The sequence below is a fragment of the Meles meles genome, chromosome 9 (assembly GCF_922984935.1).
Source record: "Meles meles chromosome 9, mMelMel3.1 paternal haplotype, whole genome shotgun sequence".
In the NCBI taxonomy this organism is placed as follows: domain Eukaryota; kingdom Metazoa; phylum Chordata; class Mammalia; order Carnivora; family Mustelidae; genus Meles; species Meles meles.
This window is the reverse complement of record NC_060074.1, coordinates 68,780,995-68,805,033: the sequence shown is the minus strand read 5'-3', so window position 1 is coordinate 68,805,033 and position 24,039 is coordinate 68,780,995. Positions and strand designations below refer to the sequence as shown.

Below are 24,039 nucleotides of genomic sequence, written 5' to 3'. Positions count from 1 at the left end.
TTCCAGATTCCAAATACAGTGATATTAACAATGATTCTGTATTTTATATTTGTAAACCAACTAAGGATTTAAATATTCCCATGAAACAATATAAAAGCTTTAATGCTAAAACCAAGCAGCTACACCAATTTTCTTTTAGCCAAATGGTTCAAATTTATCTTTTTTTTAATATCTGAAAATTATTTCTGTACTAGAGATGGAGTTTCTTTTTGTGCTTTAAAAAAATGATTCTAGTCGATACAGGTTATTTCCCTCTTCTGGCAATGATACAAATGAATTAGCAGTGTTTAAAAACTTTTAAAGCAAGATACAAGTACTTCTAATAGCTACCCAAATAATTTCTTAGTGGGAGAGTGTGTTTAGACTGACAGGTAACCTTGATTCCTCAAATAAAGGCAGTACAGAATTTGCTATGAATAAATCAATAATTTCATACCTCAGTAATAACAGTGACAATCTAAATTATAATTTATTTTCATGAAATATGAAAGTAAACATGTAAATTTTATACTCCAAACTTTCCCCATTAGGCATAATTTTAAAGACGTTAAAAAGTTCTAAATCACACTCATTATTAAGCAATTTTACTTTATTTTTAAATATAATTTTACATCTGAGAATAGTATAACAACACAAGAAAGTACCTAATATCATATTGGAAAAACAAATTGAAGAAAATCGTCTGCATCCATTCAACAAGGAAATCCCAGCACTCCCCCCCATGCCCACTGGACATTTAACTCATCCCTAGATTTTCTTAAAGTTTGTGGTAGGTTTCCTACCCCAAGAATTGGGACTATAAACCTAAAGTAGGGGAGGGGCACCCTCAAGCTTTCTTGTTTTTCTCAGTGGGATAGAATACTGGATAACTGAACTTATTAAAATGTACATTACTATAATATAGTTCAATCAAGCATCTGAAGAAGTTGTGATCTGTGTATGAGCTTTAGTGCAAGGATGGTGATACTCAGCTGTGTTAAGAACCTAGAGTTTAATAACCAATTTGCAGTTGTCTTTCAGATAGGTCAACTTGTTTGCAGGGTGAGGATACTTAATAGTGAAAAAGTCAAATCATTACCATTCCTTGAGAGTAAAAAATACTTGCTTTTATGAACTATAGAAATTCCTATTTGGCATGAGTTTGTGACTGCTTACACTAAGAATTCATCATCTCTCATGGGCTACATCTGCCCAAATTATTTGACGTCAAATAATGATCTGAGATGTATAATTCAATAAATCATTTTATTTCACTAAAACAATTTTAATATAGGCATACTCAATTTATTGTGCTTCGCAGATAATTCTGGATTTTGTTTTTTTTTTTAAACAAATCAAACGTTTGTGGCAACCCTGCATCACCCAAGTCTACTGGCACCATTTTCCCAGCAGTATTTGTTCACTTCATGTCTCTGTGTCTCATTTTGGTAATTCCTGATTTCAAACTTTTTCATTACTATTATATATGGTGGTGATCTATGATCAGTAATCTTTGATGTTACTATTGTAATTATTTTGGGGCACCACAAACTGGGCCACAGAAGATGATAAACTTAGTGTTGTGTGTGTTGTACTACCAACCAGGTGTCCCCCCATCACCCTCCCACTCCTGGCCTATTCCCTGAGACACAACAATATTGAAATTAACCCTACAATAGCCTCTAAATGTTCCAGTGAAAGGAAGAACTGCACATCTCACACTTTAAATCAAAGCTAGAAATGATTAAGCTTAGTGAGAAGGCATACTGAAAGCTGAGATAAGCCAAAAAGCAGTAGGTCTCTTGTGCCAAACAGGCAAAGTTCTGAATGCAGAGTTCTTGAAGGAAATTGAAAGTGCTACTCCAGTGAATGCACAAATGATAAGAAAGCACAACAGTCTTATTGCTGATATGGAGAAGGTTTTAGTGGTCAGGATAGAAGACCAAACCAGCCACAACATTCCCTTAGGCCAAAGCCTAATCCAGAGCAAGACCTAACTCTCTTCAATTCTCTGAAGACTGAGAGAGATGAAGAGGCTGCAGAAGAAAAGTTGGAAGCTAGCAGAGGTTGGTTCATGAGATTTAAGGAAAGAAGTCATCTCTATAACGTAAAAGTGTAAGACATGAAACAGCAATTGTTAATGCAGAAACTGCAAGTTCTCCAGAAGATCTAGCTAAGATAATTAATGAAAGTGGCCACACTAAACAACAGATTTGCAGTGTATAGACAAAACAGCTGTTGTCTTTTTTTTTTTTAAGTTTAAGCAATTTCTATACCCAATGGGGGCACAAACCCGCGACCCTGAGATTAAGAGTCACATGTTTTTTGTTTTGTTTTTTTAAGATTTTATTCGAGAGAGAGAAAGAGAAAATGAGTGGTGGGGAGGGACAGCAGGAGAGAGGGGAAGAGAGAAAGAGAAGCAAACTTCCTGCTGAGCAGGAAGCCAATGTGGGGTCAGATCCCAGGACCCAGAGATCATGACCTGAGCCGGAGGTAGACACTTAACCGACTGAGCCACCCAGGTGCCCCGAGTCACATGCTCTTCTGACTGAGCCAGCCAGGTACCCTAAAATAGCCTTCTATTGGAGAAGATGCCATCTAGGACTTTCATCGCTAGAGAGGAGATGCCTGGCTTCAAAACTTCAAAGGATAGGCAGAGTCCCTTGTTTAGGGTGTAGTCACCAGTCCCTAATGCAGCTGGTGACTAAACTGAAGCCACTGCTGACCATTCCAAATATCCTAGCCCTTAAGAACTCTGCTGGTTTTACTTTGCCTATGCTCTAAGAGAAAAACAAAGCCTAGATGACAGCATCTGTTTGCAATTCAGTTCACAGAATATTTTAAGTTTACTGTTAAGACCTACTGCTCAGAAAAAAGTATTTCTTTTAAAAGATCACTGCTCACTGAGAATGTACCTGGTCAACCCAAAGCTCTGATGGAGATGTACAACGAAACTAATGTTGTTTTCAGGCCTGCTAACACAATATCCACTCTGTAGCCCTTGAACTGAGGAGTAATTTTATTTTCAAGTCTTACTATTTAAGAAGTACATTTCAAAGGCTATAGCTGCTGTAGATAGTGATCCCTCTGACAGACTCAGAGTAAACTGAAAACTTCTGGAAAGGATTCACCATTCTAGATGCCAGTAAGAACACTCGAGATCCATGGGAAGACACAAAATATCAACCTTAACGAAGGGAATATGGAAGTTTATCCCAACCCTCATGGATGACTCTGAGGGGTTCAAGACTTCAACGAAGGAAGTAACCACAGATGGAGTGGTATATGTGCTGCCGAAGCGAGCACAACCACAGATGTAGTGGAATAGCAAGAGAACTAGAATTAGAAGTGGAGCCTGAACTGTGTGAGCCACAACTGTGTGTGACTGAACTGTCGCAATCTCATGATAAATGCTGAACAGATGAGGAGCTGCTTCTTATGCATGAGCAAAGAAAGTGACTTCTTGAGATGGGAACTACTCTTGATGAAGATGTTGTGAAGGAGCTGGAATATTACATAAACTTAGTTGATAAGGCAGAAGCAGGGTTTGTGAATACAGACTCCCAATTTTGAAAAAAGTTCTATTGTAGATAAAATGCTATCAAACAGCATCGCATGCTATAGAGAAAGGAAGAGCCAATTGATGGGACAAACTTCACTACTGTCTTACTTTAAGAAACTGTTATAGTCAACCCCAACCTTTAGCAACTACCACCCTGATCACAGTCAGCAGCCATTAACATCAAAGTGAGACACTCCACCACCAAAAACATTGTGACTCACTCCAAGCTCAGATAACAGTTAGCATTTTTTAGTAATAAAATATTTTTAAATTAAGGTATGTCAGTTTTCAAACGTAACGCTATGATACACTGAGTAAAATACAGTATAGTGTAAATGTAACTGTTATATGCACTGGAAAATAAAAAAACTCATTTAGCTTGCTTTATGGCAATATTCACTTTATTGTAGGGGTCTGGAACCGAACCCACCATATTTCTGAGGTGCGCCTGTACTCTGAAATGCTGCCATGATAACATCTAATTACACTGTTCTATATGCCCCAAATTTCAACATAAAGACACTTAATAGATGGCAAATTAATATTACTTCAAAATTCAAAACTTTTGGAAAGAACCATTTTTACCAATTTTCTGATGTTTCTCAAGTGATAAATATCAAAGAATAAAATGTTACTTTGAACAATTTGGGGGAGAGAGACCATTATAATGCATTACAACCCGTTATAGATAGTCCAATAAGACAGAAACTTTTTAGATTTGTCATTTATGTTCCCAGCTATTGTACTGCATAAACCTACAGGTATAGTATATATAAATGTAGCAACCACAGATCTGGTGCTCATTAATTACTTACTGAACAAATTAACAAATATTCTCGCCTATCAGCTTACTGCACAGCTGCAACTCTCATAGCAAATCCTCATTTACACAGGTTGTCATGGGCAATATCTACCTTAATAATAGCCAGAGGGTGATGAGGACAAACCTGATCTAAGAGGGGAAGTTTCTGAGAGGAATATATGGGAGATGAGAAAATGGGTAGGGGTGGGGGGGGGGAGTTAATATTATGCTGCAGTTTCAGTGATGGTAAAGTACAGAGGTTAAAAATAGCAACCAAGGCCATATTTAGGAAGAAGGCAGCAAAGGCAAACACAATATATATAACAACTAGGAAACTAGAGACTTAGAACAAGTTTAGAACAAACTTGAGACTATTTACAAGATTATTTACTTAGGAAAAGTCTGAGCATTCAGATTTTTAAGATGGCAAACAAATGAAATAAAAAGTAACTATGGGTAGACTATCCTTGGGATTAGTTTTCAAGTGAATGAAACAGATTTATAGCTCAAAAATTATGACAGTAAGACTTTATAACAAACTGGAAGAATATTTTCATGTTTATAAAAGTTAATTTAGGAAAATGATTTGGACTGTCCCATACACCGGCAACTGCTACACTTTCTTCTCCATTTTATTATTTATTTATTTAAAAAAAATTTTTAAAGTAAACTCTACCCCTAATGGGGAGCTTGAACTCTCGACCTCAAGATTGAATCACATGCTCTATAGACTGAGCCAGTCAGGTGGCCCTCTTCTCCCTTTTATTTATTTACTTACTTATTTATTTGTTATTTTCTAATGATTTTACTTATGTATCTGAGAGAGAGAGAAAGAGCATGAGTTGGGGAGGGGCAGAAGCAGATTCCCCGCTGAGCAGGGAGCCCAACTCAGGGCTCATTCCCAGGACCCTGAGATGATGACCTGAGCCAAAGGCAGCAGCTTAACCAACTGGGCCACCCAGGTGCCCCTCTTCTCCATTTTTAAACAGTTACAAGAATATAAACGTTTAAGACTCTGGAAAGTCCTACCTTATATGGACTAATTAGTCTTCTTTTAATGTCCAGTCTATAGCTTCTGTATTGTTCAGCATTACTCATGTCAGTTACCAGTAGTCGAAGAATTTCATAAACCCGCCTAGCATGTTGCTTAATGAAACAAAAGAAAAACATGAACACTTTTAATTACAAAATAGAGATACTTTCCCAAAAGAACACAGGATACACTGAGTATCTGCTATGGGCCAGAAATTGTGCTAGGTACCAGGTGAAAAACAGTAAAAGATAATCTCTGCCCTTGAGCTAGCAGCCTAAGAGGTAACACAAATGACTGAGGTATGATTAATTTAATGATGGAAATATGTGTAGGGTATTATGGTAGCATAGCCTGGAAATGGCATAAATCTTAAAAGAAGATTCCTGAGGAAAGCAAACCTGAGCTAAATCTTAAAGGGAAGGGAACCATACCAGTCTAGAAGGAGGAGAGGGCACTGTGAATGTACAAGTGCACATAGCACGCACATAAGACTGAGGCGGTTTGACATGGCAGAAGCACAAAATGAAAAGTAGTGCGTAGAAGTAACGTGAGGACAGAGCAGAAGCACAGAGCCTTACAAAATATATTAAAGAGTTCAGCTTTTATCTAGTAGGTGACAGATTTTACTTTTTATTTTATTATTAAAATTTTTTATTTGTTTATTTTAGAGCAAGAGAGTGTGAGCAGGGGGAGGAGGAAAGGGAGATCATCTTCAGCAGACTCCATACTGAGCACAGAGCTGGATGGAGGGCTTGATCCCAGGGCTCCAAGATCATGACCTGAGCTAAAACCAAGAGTCAGACACCTGCTGACTGAGCTACCCAGGCACCCCAAGGGTATGGATTTTAAATGGGGGCGTGAGCAAAGCGCACAAATGAGCTTTAAGAAAAGCATTATTTCAGCTACATAGAAATGGTAGCAAAAAGGAGGACAGGGAGATTGTGAAGCTGTGCTATTAAGTCAGGCAAAAAATGATGAAGGCAAGGTGCCTAGGTGCCTCAGTGGGTTAAGCCTCTGCCTTCGGCTCAGGTCATGATCTCAGGGTTCTGGGATCGAGTCCCGCATCGGGCTCTCTGCTCAGCAGTGAGCCTGCTTCCCCCTTCTCTCTGCCTGTCTCTCTGCCTACTTGTGATCTCTCTCTCTCTGTCAGATAAATAAATAAAATCTTTAAAAAAAAATGATGAAGGCATGAACAAAGAGCCAGTAAGAACACTAAAAGAACAAGGATTTTAGATATACAGAACAGGAAGGACTGGGTGTGGAGGAGGAATGACAGTGAGTTTTCACAGCGTAGGAGAGATTTAGGAGGGAGCAGAACATATAAATCTAAAGAAAACACTAGTCTAAGAATGAAGATTTAAGCAGTATCAGTATACAGGCATGAGTTAAAACCACAGTATTGGTTAGGAAAGCATAAACAGTGAAAAAATGAGGAGGGTCAGAACCCTGTAGTACAGTGACAGTTACAGGGCAGAGAAAAACAAAGAAATATTAGGAAAATCAAGAAATCTTGGTATCACTGAAGCCAAGAGTAGCCCATTGTTTGTGTTGTTTCACTTATATATTTATTGGGGTTAGGGGAGAGATCAGGTGTAGGTAGACCAGGAAGATGATGTTTGAACTTCCAGAAGGGACACCTGAACAAATGAGTAATATCTGGAAAGGCAAAGATGGAGGAACAGGAGAAGGGGGTATCAAGGGCAAAAGGCATAGTTAACATAAAGCAATATACAAGGAAGAAAGATGTAGCATAGCTGGGAAATAACAAGAGGTTTAGTAATGCCAGGGCATATAGGAAGGTGGTAGAAAGTTGAGTCTACCAAGGTTGGCAGGGTCCAATTATGATGGGCTCAGTGTGCCATGCCAAGTTTTAATTCCTTTAAGAAAGAGAAAAAAAGGCATGATTTTGAAAAATGTGTTCATATTCTCTCTTTTAAAAGCTAAGCAGTTGAATAAATTCTCTAAAGGTTTGATACATTCTGGACATACCAAATATTTCTAAAACATACATTTATCTTAAAACCAGGAGGCTATTAAAGTGTTTTAATGAAGGAAAAGATGGAAAGTTTCAGTTCAAAATAGGCACTGAAGGTCAGTGACCAGAAAACATTTTTTACCTTTCTTTAAAAAAAAAGATTTGTTTGTTTATTTTGAGAGAGAGAGAGAGGGGGAGAGAGAATCTTATGCAGACCCCCACTAAGTAGGGAGCCAGATGTAGGGGTTCAACCCCGCAACCCCAAGATCATGACCTGATCTGAAATCAAGAGTGAGATACCTAACTGGCTGAGCCACCCATATGCCTCAGGATACTTTTTATATACAGTGGTGGGAGTTTAAGAGGAAAATCTACATTGGAGAGTTAGATGAGATCTCCTAGGTGGAGTATGCAAAGTAAGAGAAAGTGAGGACTAAATAAGGAACTCTGGGGGAGAATTATCTTTAGGGAACATACAGAAGAGTAAAATCCAGTAAAAGTACCTCAAAAAAGATAATCATAGTACTAAGTGAAAAAAAATCAGGAACTATAACACTTTAGAAACAAAGGAGGAGAAGGTAACAGAATCATATACTAGTCCCTATTATTAGAATACCCTTCATCTCTCTCTCTCTTTTTTTTCTTCTTTTAAGATTTCTTTATTTATTTTGAAAGAGAGAGAGCATGCACATGAGCAGGGGCCCAGGGCAGAGAGAAAGAAACTCAACAAGATTCTATGCTGAGTCCTGAGCCCAACACGGGCCTCAAACCCAGGACCCCAAGATCATGACCTGGGCTGAAATCAAGTCTGATACTCAACCAACTGAGTCACTGAGGCACCCCTCACATACTTTCATAATCCAAATCCTACCCATTCTTCCATTCTTCAAGGCTTAGATCAAATGCATCTCCGTCCCATGAAAAACTCTGATTCCCTTACATACACAAATACAATAAACTAAACTCCCTCCTCTGAACTGCCAGATTACTTTTTCTATACCTATTTTAAGGATATTTACTCCTTTAAAATTCAAATATATAGACGTATATATATTTCTCCACATGTATTAACTATTTTACCATTTCAAACATTTTCTTAAAAAGTAAAAGTAAGATCATACTATCCATTTTGTTCTGCCCGTTACACTTAATACAGCCATAATATCAACTATCTTCCTATTCTATTAATGAGGAAATTAAATTGCCCTAAGTCACAGACTAAGTGGTGTAGCCAGATCTTAACACAGACAATTTGGCTTCAGAGCCTGTACTCTCAACCACTGCTACTTCCCACACATGTATTCTTAATGTACTTGCAATGTTTAAGTTACATACTTAAAAAAGAGAGAGGGGCGCCTGAGTGGCTCGGTGGGTTAAGCCTCTGCCTTCAGCTCTGGTCATGATCTCAGGGTCCAGGGATCGAGCCCTGCATCTGGCTCTCTGCTCAGCAGAGAGCCTGCTTCTGCCTCTCTCTCCCTGCTGCTCTGCCTATTTGTGATCTTCTGTCAAATAAATAAATAAAATCTTAAGAAGAAAAAAAAAAGAAAAATAACTTCTTATAAAAAAAAGAGAAAGAAAACTTCAAAACTGAAATTTTTTTCTTCTACAGAATAAAAATACCTTATTGATTTTGAACTTCTGTTGTGCCTCTATTGCCATGTCTTCACTGAATCCTTGCATCAACTTTTCCCGGGAAAAACAGGGCAAATCTTGACAAAGCTTCACAAGCACAAAGTCTCTTAATTTCACATAGCTTTTGGATGGATCTTCAGCTAAAGAAAAGGCAGAGTAACATTTCCCTTATCCAACGTAATTCATCATTTGTGATCTCAATACACATGCTAGGCTAGAAAAATAAATATTCTTAAAAGAACTATACAAGGCAAAAGTTACACTGAGAAAGGATTATTCCTTATTAATCAAACAACAGCACAATTATCTTTACCATATAAAATTATAGGTCCAATCCTTTTGCAAAGACATACAATATCTGTGAAATCAGAGCTACTCCTTTCTAATATAAACTTTTTGATGGGGTGTTATCTATCATATGCATCTTAGTTTTATTTTCAATTAAAGTAGCTTTATAAACAAGAGATTCAAGTTTGGATAATCAATACCTATTCTCTGATAGCTATGGCTTCTGAAGCTCAATTTAGAAGTACCTTACTTATAAGTCCCTAATCCAATAACCATTACAGTCTGCCATACTGCTTTTACCCAGTAATAATAATAAAACTGTTTTTTTTTAAAAAAAGCAAATTTTTTTTTGTTTTAAAGAAAAAATGATAAAGAGAAAAAGATAAAAAGAAATAAATGATAAAGATAAAATGATTTTTTGTTTTAAAGAATAAAATGATAATATGATTTTGGTCCTTTCTTCAATGCATCTGAACAGCATAGATCTTCCTTTATGTTAGTCTCTTATGTACATTAGACTATGTAGTGGACAAGGAAAACATCAAAACATGATGGGTAGAAAGAAGATTACACAGAGAAAATCAGTTTAAGTCCTAGTTCTGCCACTCATAGATGGAGGACTATAGGCAAGTCACCTGACTTTTCTGAGCTCTTGCTTTCTGATCAGTAGAGGGCTTGAAACAAAGAATGCTAAATTCTGAGCTAGTTCATGGATCATAAGACTTAATATTATTATAATACCAATACTCAACAAATCATTCAATGCAATCCCTATAAAAATCCCCCAGTTGGCCTTTTTGTTCAGAAATTAAGTTTATCCTAAAATTCACACAGATATGGAAGGAACCCAGAATAGCCAAAACAATCTTGAAAAAGAACAAAAGTTAGAAGATTCACATTTCCTGATTTCAAAAATACTACAAAGCTCCAGTAATCAAGACAGTATGACGCTGGCATGGGACAAATATGCAGATGAATGAAACTGAGTCAAAAATAAACCCTTACATTTATGGTCAATTAATTTTTGAGAAGGGTCCCAAGACAAATCAATGAGGGAAAGAATTGTCTTTTAAAGATTTTATTTATTTTTTTGACAAAGAGAAAGAGATCACAAGTAGGCAGAGAGGCAGGCAGGGAGAGAGGAGGAAGCAGGCTCCCCGCTGAGCAGAGAGCCGATAAAGGGCTCGATCCCAGGACCCTGAAATCATGACCTGAGCCAAAGGCAGAGGCTTAACCCATTGAGCCACCCAGGCACCCCAAGAATTGTCTTTTAATAAATGGTAATTGGACAACTGGATCTCCACAAGCAAAAAGAATGAAGTTGGAGAACAGGAGAAGGGGGTATCAAGGGCAAAGGGCATAGTTAATGTAAAGCAATATACAAGGAAGAAAGATGTAGCAGAGCTGGGAAATAACAAAAGGTTTAGTAATGCCAGAGCATATAGGAAGATGGTAGAAAGTTGAGTTTACCAAGGTTCATACACAAAATTTAATTTAATTTTTAAAAATTTAATTAATATACAAAAATTAATTCAAAATGGATCACAGACCTAAATGTAAGGGGTAAGACTATAAAATTCTTAGAAGAAAACATAGAGGAGTAAATCTTCACGACCTTTGGTTAGGCAATGGTTTCTTAGATGATAGAGCCAAAAGCACAAGTAACAAAAGAAAAAAATAGATAAATTGGGTTATATCAAAATTTACAACTTTTGTGCTCAAAATGATACCATTAAGGAAATAAAAAGACAACTTACAGAATGGGAGCAAATATTTGCAAGTCATATATATGATAAGAAACTTGCACCCAGAATTTTTATATATAAGTTTTTCAATTCAATGAGAAAAAGAGAACCCAATTTAAAAAAACACAAAGGATCTAAACAGACATTTCTCAAGAAGATATACAAAGGGACAATAAGCACATGAAAAGATGCTCAACATCATTTGCCACAAAAAAAAAAACCAAAAACCCACAAATCAAAATCACAATAAAATACCATTCCATCCACTATCCACTAGAATGACTAGAATACAAAAGTAACAAACATTGATGAGGGTATACAGAAACTGAAGCCTTCATACTACTGGTGGAAATGTAAAACTGGTACAGCCACTTCGGAAAACAACCAGGTGGTTCCTCAAAAGGAGAAACATAGTTACCGGATTTTCCACCATTTCTACTCCTAGGAATGTACCCAAGAGATATGAAACATAGGTCCACACAAATACTTGTATACAAATATTCATTTCTAAGAGCCAAAAAGTAGAAACAATTCAAATGTCTATCAATTGATAAATGGATACATAAAACTTGTATACACAATGGGAATATTGTCAATAAAAAGATATAAAAGTACTAATATATGCTATCACAAGGATGAACCTTAAAAAATATGCCAAGTGAAAGAAATATCATATTATTATATGACTTCAATGTCAAGAATAGGCAAATCTATAGAGACTTAAAGTAAATTAGTGGCTGCCTAGAGCTGGAGGGGGATAGGTGGTGGGGGTCGAAGAGGAAAGGAACAACTGCTAATGAGTACTGGGTTTCTATTTTGGGAGAAAGGAATATTCCAAAATTAGATTATGATAACAGCTACACTGTAAATATCATTTCAAAAATTGTACAATTTTAGTGAATTGTATGATATGTTAACTATATCTCAATAAAGCTGTTTATTAAACAAAAAGTCTGAGCAAGGGGTAATGTTTTATGATTCTGAGTCATTATCCAATCCTCCATTAATTCCATCTGTATGCACTGAATACTTTTTTTTTCCTTTTTAAGATTTTACTTATGTATTTGACAGAGAGCACAAACAGGGGAGAGGCAGGCAGAGGGAGAGGAAAAGGCAGGCTCCCAGAGGAGCAGGGAGCCTGATGTGGGGCCTGATCCTTGAGCCAAAGGCAGACGTTTAACCAACCAAGTCACTGAGGTGCCCCGCACTGAGTACCTTCTTAATGCCTCCTTGTGGTATTAACATCATATATATGTAATTATTAAGTAAATATTATATGACTATTGCTTTAAAGTGAAATCCTGGCACTGTAATAGTTTAGTATGAAATTATGGTTTATTAGGAATGTACACAGATGATGAAATCAACAGGGAACAAAATAACTGAAGTACAGATCCTGTCAAAAGCCAGAGACAAACAGAAAATCCTAAAAGCAACAAGAGGAAAACCTCTCATCAGAAACCACAGATGGCCAGAAGTCAGTGGGGTAATCTATTCAAAGTACTTAAAGGAAATAACTGTAAAACAAGAATTCTTTTTTTTTCTGCCTTTTTTTAAAGATTTTTATTTATTTATTTGACAGAGATCACAAGTAGGCAGAGAGAAAGAGGGGGAAGCAGGCTCCCCACTGAGCAGAGAGCCCAATGTGGGGCTCAATCCCAGGACCCTGAGATCATGACCTGAGCCGAAGGCAGAGGCTTAACCCACTGAGCCACCCAGGTGCCCTTAAAACAAGAATTCTAGGGGCGCCTGGGTGGCTCAGTGGGTTAAGCCGCTGCCTTCGGCTCAGGTCATGATCTCAGGGTCCTGGGATCAAGTCCCGCATCGGGCTCTCTGCTCAGCGGGGGGCCTGCTTCCCTCTCTCTCTCTGCCTGCCTCTCTGCCTACTTGTGACCTCTTTCTGTCAAGTAAATAAATAAAAAATCTTAAAAAAAACAAACAAACAAACAAGAATTCTATATCCATCAAAATTATCCTTCAAAATGAAGGTAAAATAAAGACATCTCAGAAAAGTAAAGATCAAAGAAATGTGTTACTAGCAGACCTGCCCTTACCAGATACTAAAGAAGTTCTTCAGGTTAAAAGAAAACGATACCTCAAATCTATATGAAGAAATTAAGAACACTGATAATTAATTATGAAGATAAAGTAGAAGTTGGTATATAGTTTTCTCTTTTCTCCTCTCAAATGATATAAAAGATAATTACATTAAAAATAATTATAAAACAAGGGGCATCTGGGTGGCTCAGTCATTAAGTGTCTGCCTTCAGCTCAGGTCGGGTTCCCGGGATCCAGCCCTACATCGGGCTCCCTGCTTGGCGGGAAGCCTGCTTCTCCCTTTCTCACTCCCCCTGCTTGTGTTCCCTCTCTTGCTGTGTCTCTGTCAAATAAATAAATAGACTCTTAAAAAAAATTATAAAACCAATGTTTGGTACCTAACATATAAAAATATAATATATATGACAACAGTAGAACAAAGAGAGGAGGAAGAATAATTACAATGAAAGAATTTCTTTATTTTACTGGAATTAAATATTAATGAGGTAAACTGTGATAAATTAAGATGCATACTGTAATCCCCAGAGTAACCTCTAAAAGAGTACCTAAAAAAAAGTGAAAAACAAAAACAAAACAAAGGAATTAAAGTTGTTCATTTAAAATATATCTATCTATGGACTGCCTGGGTGGCTCAGTCAGTTAAGCATCTAACTCTTGATCTCAGTTTAGGTCTTGATCTCAGGGTGGTGAGTTCAAGCCCTGTATTGGGCTCCATGCTGGGCATGGAGCCTACCTAAAAAAATAAAATAAAATAAATCTATTTAACACAAAAGGAGGCATCAAAGGAGAAACAAAAGAACAACAAAAAGCAACATATAGAAAACTAACAGCAAAATGGGAAGCATAATTCCAACCATAATGATAATTACATTAAATCTAAATATACTAAAGACTCCAATCAAAAAGCACAGATTGTCACTGGATAAAAAAAGATCCAACTATATACTGTCTCCAGCAGAAACATTTTAGATTCAAAGGCTGAGAGTCAAAGGATGAGTTTAAGCATTATCACAATAAAAAACTGGGAAAAAAAAAACAGTTCAAAATGAAAAAAATTACGAGAAAAAAGGCACATTTTATAACAACATAATTCATGAAGATGATGTTACAATTATAAACACACACACAGTTAACAAAAGAGGTCCAAAGTAAATGAAATAAAAGCTGACAGAATGAGGAAGAGAAATAGACAATTCAACAAAAATAGCTGGAAATTTCAATACTACTCAATAATGGCTAGAAGAACCAGACAGAAAAATCAACAAATATAGAGAAGACTTGAACAGTTCTATCAACTAACTTGCCTAGCTCGTAGTTAGGTAACATTTCACCCAACAACAGCAGAATATACATTCTGTTCAGGCACACATGGAACATTCTCCAGCATAGATCATATGTTGGGCAAAAACTCAGTAAACAATGGCCCACGGGCCAACTCTCACCCACGGAAACAGAGAACATACATGGCTTTGCAAAGCATAAGATATTACTTAGCCCTTTAAATAAAAAGTTTATGGACCCCTAAGGTAAACCATAAAACAAAACTCAGTAAAATGAAAAAGAAGTGAAGTCATACAAAGAATGCTGGCAACAACAGAATTAGCTATCAACAGGAGGAAATTGAACAACATGCTTCTAAACAACCCATGAATCAAAAAGCCATCAGAAGGGTTTTTGAACCAGAACACCTGGCTGGCTCAGTAGGTGGAGCATGCAACCCCTTGATCTCAGGATTGTGAATTTGAGCCCCACATTGGGTATAGAGAGTACTTTAAAAAAAAAAAGAACAAGATATTTTGAACTGAATGAAAGCATTTATGAAAACGTATATGATCAGTTAAGGCAGTGCTTATATTCATATATAAATATACATGTTACATATAAACATGGGAATATTTATATGTTTAAAAATCTGTATTAAAAAAGGACATCAAATTAAATTAAAAACCTAAGTTTCAGGATGCCTGGTGGCTCAGTCGATTAAGTGTCTGCCTTCAGCTCAGGTCATGATCCTGGGGTCCTGGGATCAAGCCCTGAGTCCAGCTCCCTGCTCGGGGTGGGGTGGGGGGAGCCTGCTTCTTCCTCTCCCTCTCCTGCTCCCCCTGCTTGTGATTGCTCTCTCTCTCTCAAATAAACAAAAACAAACAAAAAACCCCTAAGTTTCAGTCTTCATTCGAATAAAAGAAAACTGAACCCAAAGAATTAAGAAGAAAATAATAAAAATCAAAGTGGGAATCAAGTAAGTAGAAGACAGAAAAATGTTTATGAAAACAAAAGGGATCTTGTATAACCAAAACAATTTTGAAAAAGAACATGACTGAAATACTTTCTGATTTCAAAATTCAACAAAAAGGCTGAGGCACTACTGCTGCCCGGGCCATAATGCCTAAAAAGGGAGCAAGGGAAGCCATGAACACCTAGCTGGAAGTACATGAGCCCCTAGGAAAATGATACACAGCTCTAGGCTGGAAAGCAAAAGGCCAGGGAGGAGGAGAAGCAAGGAAAGAAGCCGAGGATGGTGAAGATGACCACCAGCAAAGGTGTGAAAAGGCCCATCAACATTAAGAACCACAACCGGGTGGCACACATAATCAAAAAATAACACAAAGGGATCTGGACAAGACAAACGAGCTTTCAAGGAAAGATAAGACAGAGAGAAAGCAAAAGAGCATTACATTAAAATGCATTTAGTGGGAAGATAGAACAGGCCAAGGTTGACCTCACCTGGCTGGAGATCAACCATAAAGAGCAGAAAGAAGTCGGGAGGTCACAAGGAAGAAGGAAAGCAAAAGATGATGCAACTTTATGAGGAAAACAAATGCAATCACTTACTCTAAATAAGTACGCCTGGCCTGTGGGAGGAAGTGGGCCCTATTACCAGGACCTCTGCTGTGTCTTGCCCACTCTGCCCTGGCACGATTGAAGCAGCCCTTCAGCGTAGAAGCCCTGGTGGCCTGGGGCCTCCTCTTCATCTTCTTGGCAGAAAAATCATTTGTGGGGGAAAGGAGAGCTGGGAGACTGGGGAGGGAATAGCGGCTATCTTTGAGACAAAAAGATGAGGACTGTGTTTCCTATGTAACCAATGGAAAGGTTTTGTTTTCAGAATCTAGAACCTCTGTTTTGCCAGGCTGATTGCACCTTAGGGGGGAGTTGTGCTGGGGTCAGCTACTGATGAGTTTGCAACAACCAGACCCAAACTGTGTTGCCTGGGTGCTCACTCACAGAGAGACTATACTTCAAGACCCTGAGGGTCATGGCTCGTCCCTGGCCAGCTCCCTCTAACTGAAGCCACCCCTCTCTGTCTCCCTTCCCTATTTCCCAGCCACCTGGGCGGGGCCAGTGTCCATTCTTAACCTTACTCATCTATCATTTCAGGAAATTTCTGTTTACTCTGCAGCACCCAGGCAAACCACACTACACAAATTCAATGTATGTATTTGGCATATTAAACTTCATATTATCATTTAAAAAAACCTCAATATAAAGCTACAGTAAACTAATCAAGACAGTATGATACTGTCATTAAGGATAGACATATATAGATGATTAGAGTCTAGAAATAAATCTTTACATTTATAGGCAACTGATTTTCAACACAGGTACCAAGGCAATTCAATAGGGGAAAAACAGTCTTTTTAACAAATGGTACTGGGTCAACTGGATAGCCAAATGTAAACAGATGATTTTAGAAACTTACAAAAACTGCCTCGAAACGGATCACAGACCTCAATGTAAGAACTGCGAATAGGGACTGCCTGCAAATGGACATGTGGAATCTCATTACTGTGAAATAGTCTAAAACAGGACTGTGGTGATGGCAGCAAAACTAGGCAGATACACTAAAACACACTGAACTGTACACTTAAAATGGGCGAATTTGATGGTATGGAAATCATACCTCAATAAAGTTGCTTTAATTAAACCTCCACTAAGTGACAAAAATTCTCAAAGAAGCATCTCTTTAAAACAATTTTTAAAGTACTAACAGATGAGGCTCGAACTTGTTCAATGTCAATTTTTCCAAGTCTACCTCTTCTAAACTGATTTAGAAAAAAGAACTGTGTTGCTGACATCAATTTGAAATAAGATTTAGTATGAGTGATAGCTTAAGTAACTTAAATGACCTCAGATTAGGAAAAAACATATCCTAGAAAAAAGAAAGTTGAGAAAAATCTAAAGATTTTTATTTATTTGACAAGACAGAGATCACTAGCAGGCAGAGGGACAGGCAGAGAGAGAAGGGGAAGCAAGCTCCCCGCTGAGCAGAGAGCCCAATATGGGGCTCGATCCCAGGACCCTGGGATCATGACCCAAGCCGAAAGCAGAGGCTTTAACCCACTCAGCCACCCAGGAGCCCCCAGTTGAGAAAAATCTAAAAACTCATGCCACATTCCTATCAGAAATTTTCACATAAATAAAATGCAAAAAAATTCCATTTAGCTTTACCTAAGCTGTTACAGACCGACAATATAAGAGGCCAAGTCACCATTTCAATATTTAAGCAGTTTTTTTTTTTTTTAAAGATTTTTATTTATTTATTTGACAGACAGAGATCACAAGTAGGCAGAGAGGTAGGCAGAGAGAGAGGAAGGGAAGCAGGCTCCCTGATGAGCAGAGAGCCCGATGCTGGGCTTGACCCCAGGACCCTGGGATCGTGACCTGAGCCGAAGGCAGAGGCTTTAACCCACTGAGCCACCCAGGCGCCCCAACCAAAAGTGTCAGACTGAAAATGAACTTAAAATACTGATACTCAATAATTCGTGACACCTTTCAATTCCTTTGTTTCTGTGTTACAAAGATAAGCAATACATTTAAAGGATGAAAACTGTTTAAGTATAAATCTATAGTGATATGCAAAATCAAAAACTGAGTTTTTTCCAAATACATTATCTAACAACTTAAGTGCTTGTTCTTCTATCATTTTTTTAAAAACCTCTCCATATTAATGTCCCACATTAGAGATAAAATCATATAAAATGAGACAGCACAAACCACCTAAGGATAAAAAACTTATAGATAATATTCTAAAATATTCCATTCCAGTACTATAAGGCACATTTCAAGGATACTTATAATTAGCTCTTAATACACAACTGACAGATTAGTAATACTGACATATACTCCAGCCCAAGATCAGTTTCTATTGCCAAATGCAAATCTCTTCATAATTCTAGAAGAAACAATTCACTGATTGAATTTACAAGGTCACACAACTGAGGTGTACTCAAATGCTTTGGATCTTAAGTTAGTGTCCTTCTCAGGAGGAAGATGTACATGATATAAAGAACTGCCTTCCGGTATTTTACTTTAAAATTAAGTGCTAAAAAAAAGAAAATGAGTGGAAATTACACAACAAACACCTTTCTAACTTGTACCACAGATCCATCAATGTTAACTTTTAATTATTACTATATCTGGGTGTGTGTGGAGTAAGCAAAAAGCCATAACAAAGGGAGATCCGGAACATGCTGAAGATCCACAAAGTTAGGGGCTCCTGGGTGGCTTAGTTGTTGAATGTCTGCCTTTAGCTCAGGTTGTGATCCCCATACTGGGATGGAGCCCCACTTTGGTCACCCTGCTCAGTGGGAAGCCTGCTTCTCCCTCTCCCACTGTCCCTGCTTGTGTTCCCTCTCTTGCTGCTTCTGTCAAATAAACAAATAAAGTCTTTAAAAAAAAGTCCACAAAGTTAAAAATACATATACAAAATAATGGAGAGACAGGCAACTAAAATGACTAAAAAGTGGAAAATTCTGGTATTTTCTTTTTTTAAAAAGACTGGGTATGAAAATCTAAAAGAAGCATCTTCATGAAAACAGCTGATAAGGCATTTTTAGTAATGTATAATGCTGAGAAATGTTAACACTGAAAATAAAAGCTGGTATCTAGTTTTCAAATTCAGAAGTCCTTTAGTACTTTTAGCCTTTTCTCTTTGGAGACTTCAGTTTGCAATGAATAAAGGCTACCACTATTGATGACTCTTCACTGAGATTTAAGAAATAAAATTCTTTATCTGCTAATTGGTGCTAAGTATCAAGGACTTTATTGGTTGGAGTAGACAGAAGAAAATGGTTAAGAGGCTTCACAGAAACAACTCCTGCTGGCACATTACCCACTACAGAAGACAAAGACTACTTATGTGAACTCTAAGTCTCCAGATTAAAATCACCAAAAAGTCCCTTCGTGTAGCACCAAGTCCAAGTTCTATAAAGTAAACAGAAGCTAAACAATTTTTAGCTTAGTTAAAGAGAAGTATCATCACTTTTATTACGTTTCGATAATTTTTCAGTTGGCTAGTACAGGTGTCACTGCCAACTTAAGCAGTTCTTTATCTCCCAAATTTCTAAACCATTTCACAGTAGCACGAAAATCAGATGAAAAAATAATTCAATTCTATAAACATGGAATTCCCTTTTTAAAAACAAAATATTTTCCCTCCAGTATTTTATTAAGCTATAGGATGAATTCAGAATCTTTTTTGGAGTAACCTTAATTTTACTTACTCTGGATAAGGAAAACCACTACACTACATGAAAAGTTAATAATCTGCCAATTAGCCTATTTATATAGGCTTTTTCTTTTTTTCACAAGCCTACTTATATTCTTATTAGTCCCATATCCAGTACTTTTTTTTTTTTTTTGGTGTCTTTATACAAAGTGGTAAAATAAAATTCTAAAACAGCATTTTTTAAACAAATTAAATTTTAGTGTGTGTTAAGCAGTATAGTTTTAAAAACAAAAATGTGCTCAAACTGTTATGAATTAATAAAATGTAATACCTAATTTGGATATGAATATCTGGTATAATATTTTTCATTTTAAAAAAAGGGTGACTTTCAGTTTAATCAGCAACTTTCTGAGTTAACAAATTTGAAACAGTGTTACTCAGGGGAAAGAAAATATCGACAACATAAATTTCCTGGGGCTCTTTGTTCTGTGATAACTCACATGTTTATATACTATCATCTGTAACTCCATCTAATGATGGCTTTAAAGAGAAGAGTCTCTCTCCTTCTCCTAAGCATCCTATTCACAATACTTCTTCTGGCTAATTCATAATGAAAGATGTTTCCAAAACAAATAGCCTTGCATTTTACTTTATAAACTGCTGGTGTGAAGGCATGCATTTTAGGAATAAAAAACACATGCCTTGAGAAATGTGTATTCTATTCAGGAATTATTTGCCTTGATTCTTCTGTCTCAGTAAGGTTTAGAATATTCTTCCCCTACATGAAAATTAGAGCAAGGCCTCTGAGCAATGCAATGGTTGGCCAGATAAGCTGAAATAAGTCACAACACACTTACAAAGTACATATGCCTAAGCACAATTTCCCCAATATATATTCAATTCATTATCTTCAATTTGTTCAATTCATAAAGCACTTCTTACTTGGATATACAATCCAATCCCACCAAAGGCTTGTAACTTAACATGTAACTACAAGCAATCTTTACACAGTTCCAAAAATACCCCAAGAGAAGGTTGTTATTTAAAACATAAGTTATTTTTGACAGAACCAAAATTAATCAGTAAAGAAGAGATTCTTTAGAAAGGGTCTTTCAGTAACAAATCAAATTTTACATACCTGTAATATCAAGAACAGAAGGAGATGCAATGTAATATCTATGAACTGTTTCAAGAAGTTGAGCACCATGGCCTTGACCTTGAAATGGAGTCAGTATCAGCATCTGACTACAGTAAAGAAATGACTGTAAAATTAAAATATCCCACAATATGATCTGTTTAAAACTGCAAATCACTGTGTATTAAGAACATTTTAAAGTTAGTGGGTTTTCTTTTTTTCAGCTGACCTTCAAGAAATCCAAAAATTATTGAGATACTCAAAATTGGTTTAATCTTCCACAGTTGCAAAGGGAACAATGAAATAAATCAGTACATAGCCAATGAATAATGGTGATTTTTTTAAACAAATCAACACTATTATAACAAGTATTGGAAACTTCAGCAGTTCCTTCTTCTGAAATAAAAGACAAGGCACGTGTTATACTGCCAATTACCTTACACGTGGCCGGGTTTTGTCTGGGTACACATAGTAATTATAGACTGTCATGTAGCCTACGGTCGCAAAGAGCGTAGCTCCATCCTTATTATACTTCTCAAATCTGCAGATAAAACAGAAAGCCAAGCAGGTCAATTACAGTCGCGCTCCCATGCAGTGTCCATTTTCTTTTCCATTCTCTGACTGAATTTTCAGTGTCAGCAAGCTACTCTGTGAGGGCCCAATGGGTACACCTGCTATGTTCTGAATGTACAATTCACTTAATTGGTGTGCAGCAACTTGGATAAATCAGACCTCTTTACATCACTTCAGTGCACTTGCCTATTATAAAGATGAATAGGTGGCAAGTAAAAGAAAACACAGGCAAAGCTCATTTTACTGTTTAAGCCTACATTCAGGGTCCTAACGGACAACAGCATTTAATTCAGCTCTATTCTCAAGGTCTCCGAAAGCATAATGAAGGAAAACTCAAGCCTCATAAACAATAGTTTTTCTTTCCTGGGAAAAATATCATTATACTGTCCCAATAATTGGGCCGCCACAATTAAAATGCTGGCTTTGTGGAGGTAATAAGGTCTACTGTTGCTTTAGAACTGTACTTACACTAGAAAGTAGTGCCATCTTTCATCATCCACGTCAATAAAGCTAGCAGTTTCAATAAACCACATCAAAAAGGTCTGAAGCCTTTCATGATATTCTCGAAAGCCTCTACATGTCATGTCAGCCTAGGGAAAAAGCCAGGAAAAGTCAGGTGAAACTCATCACAGAGGTAAGTGAAAGTCTGCAGAACACAAATCTATTCTGTGGGAAAATGTTTAGAAGTCTCAGATTAAGATGTGTACACAGACACACATACAAAATAGATCTTTGTTTTTAATGCTGACAGAAACTTGTTTCCTGAAGCTGGAAATGAGTCACTGAAAATAACACAACAGAACAGCATACAAGTTTCAGGCAAATGGAGCACTGTTACCCAAGAAATATTCAGATTTATCTTTACCTTGTATATCTGAAAGGTAAAGTTTTCCCCTCCTGTTGGACTGAGAACAGAGTATGTATGGAGTAAGGTTCCAAATGGCTTGAAATCAACTTCTTTTTCCAGCAAAGAGAGAAAATCATTTGTGTTTGTACAAAATCCAGGTGGGATGATTTGTCTAATTTTCCCCTCAACATCATCTGCCTAAATAGAGGTTAAAAGACATAAGAAAAAATTAGTAACAAATTTGACTTTTAGTTGAATATGCTTAATTTCTTTGAAATGGACAAAACTCACAAAAATCACAAAACCACAGTTCACAGTTAAAGAAGTAAACACATGGAGAGCTGGGAAAGGATAAGTTTTGTGTGTACAAGAGACTATCTCTCAAATCTGAGATGAACATCAGTTTAATACAGAAATAAGAAAGAAGAGACAGGTAGCCTGAAATCAAGAACAAGAATGAGGACAATGCTACTGAAATTTCTAATATCTACAAAATGCTGACTGTATCCTTTCAGGACAATTTGAACTGGCCCAAACAAAAGGCTGCTTATTATTTTATGTATGTCAAGGAGACCATATTATCCAAGACATGAGATGATCACAAGCAGTGGTAAGGTGAGGCTATAGTCTGACTAAACGAATTGCAAACTCACAATGAACAAGTAGACAGGTCATAACTCCTTTATACATTAAACTCAGTATTAACATGACAATCTAAAAAATATACCCACTTAGGACATACATAATTTATATAAATGGATATATTATCCACTCATCTCTATAATGTGACACAATTTTTATAGACTTGGATTTGTGACAGTAAAAAGAGACAAGCCTGGACAACAAAATTAAACTCGGAGACTAAAATTACCCTTGTTAAACAACCTCAATGAATGTTAAAACTATCAGCTGAGCAGACTTCATAATCCCTTTCAAAACCCCAAAGACCACTTGATTGAATACATTTACTACTTCTCTTTAACCATGAATATTTGATGAAGTCTTACAATAAAGTATTACTGCTTCTCACCAGGCAATAAAACTTAATGAATTGGTCTCAACTTAACAAAACCTTATCCCTCAATACAGTCCCTAAAAGCCTGACATTACATTCAACAAAATGAGCTTGCATTCTATTCAAACTTTTTCCTGAACAATGAGGCCAGGTTTTTACTTAATGGAGTTTGCCGTGAGTTCAGCTGTAATGTTTGTATTGTATCTATTTCCACAAGGACTGACACAAGAACACTTTGTGTTAACTTACTAAGCAGCTCTTTCATACCGTTTACATGCATGATGGGTATTAGTTCTAAACCAAGACCCTTGCTACTTAGCATTCAAAACAGGGAAATTAAGATGCTTAGAACAAAATACACTACAAAAGGCTAATACAACATGCTACTAATTCCTGTCCTTTCAACCATCTTTTAACTAAGTAGAAGCAATGCACCTGCAGATGAATAGCACTTTATTATCATTCAGTTACATTTTAGGATAGAGAACCAAGGACAGAGTTTATCACAAACAAGTTTTATTTTCAATGCTCTGGTAGCACCAACATTTATACATAACTTGTTTATAGCTATAAAAAAAGAGCTAATATTTAAAATAAAGCTCTTCAGTATTTTCCCCAACAGCTTATTTCTAATACGTCTTCATTTACCCTGTAAACCAAATAAACTGTATTTGATATTTTTTGTTTAAACTGCTATCTAATGTGAAGAGACCATTGTAAACATATTTTATAGAATAGATACAATTTCAATAATTATAAGGGGAAACTGTAATAATAAGGAATAGTCTTAATGGGTCTGCTGTGTGGCAATTAAAATCCAAAGCAGTAATAGGTAAAGTAGTACAATTTTAGTTCGAGGTTAAAAAAAAAAAAGTCAAGAAATGCTACTTTTAAATAAAGAGGTTTATAATCTATCAGTTTAAAGGAAAACACTTCAAAGCATTTATAGT

At 36.7% G+C, this 24,039-nt stretch overlaps 2 protein-coding genes across 2 annotated transcripts in view; one reads left to right on the top strand and one right to left on the bottom strand.

Annotated features, from left to right (window-relative positions):
- The window catches only part of SLC25A12 (solute carrier family 25 member 12), a 199,791-nt gene that overhangs the window by 19,834 nt on the left and 155,918 nt on the right, over positions 1-24,039 (top strand). The gene's annotated exons all lie outside the window — the stretch shown is intronic.
- HAT1 (histone acetyltransferase 1) overlaps positions 1-24,039 on the bottom strand; it is a 60,995-nt gene that overhangs the window by 5,468 nt on the left and 31,488 nt on the right. Inside the window, exons 5-10 of the mRNA XM_046018997.1 lie at positions 22,093-22,272; positions 21,696-21,817; positions 21,091-21,195; positions 20,658-20,764; positions 8,972-9,123; positions 5,373-5,489 (exon numbers count right to left, since the gene is read on the bottom strand). Coding sequence (XP_045874953.1) covers positions 5,373-5,489; positions 8,972-9,123; positions 20,658-20,764; positions 21,091-21,195; positions 21,696-21,817; positions 22,093-22,272 — 783 coding nt within the window. The remainder of the gene's footprint in view (positions 1-5,372; positions 5,490-8,971; positions 9,124-20,657; positions 20,765-21,090; positions 21,196-21,695; positions 21,818-22,092; positions 22,273-24,039) is intronic.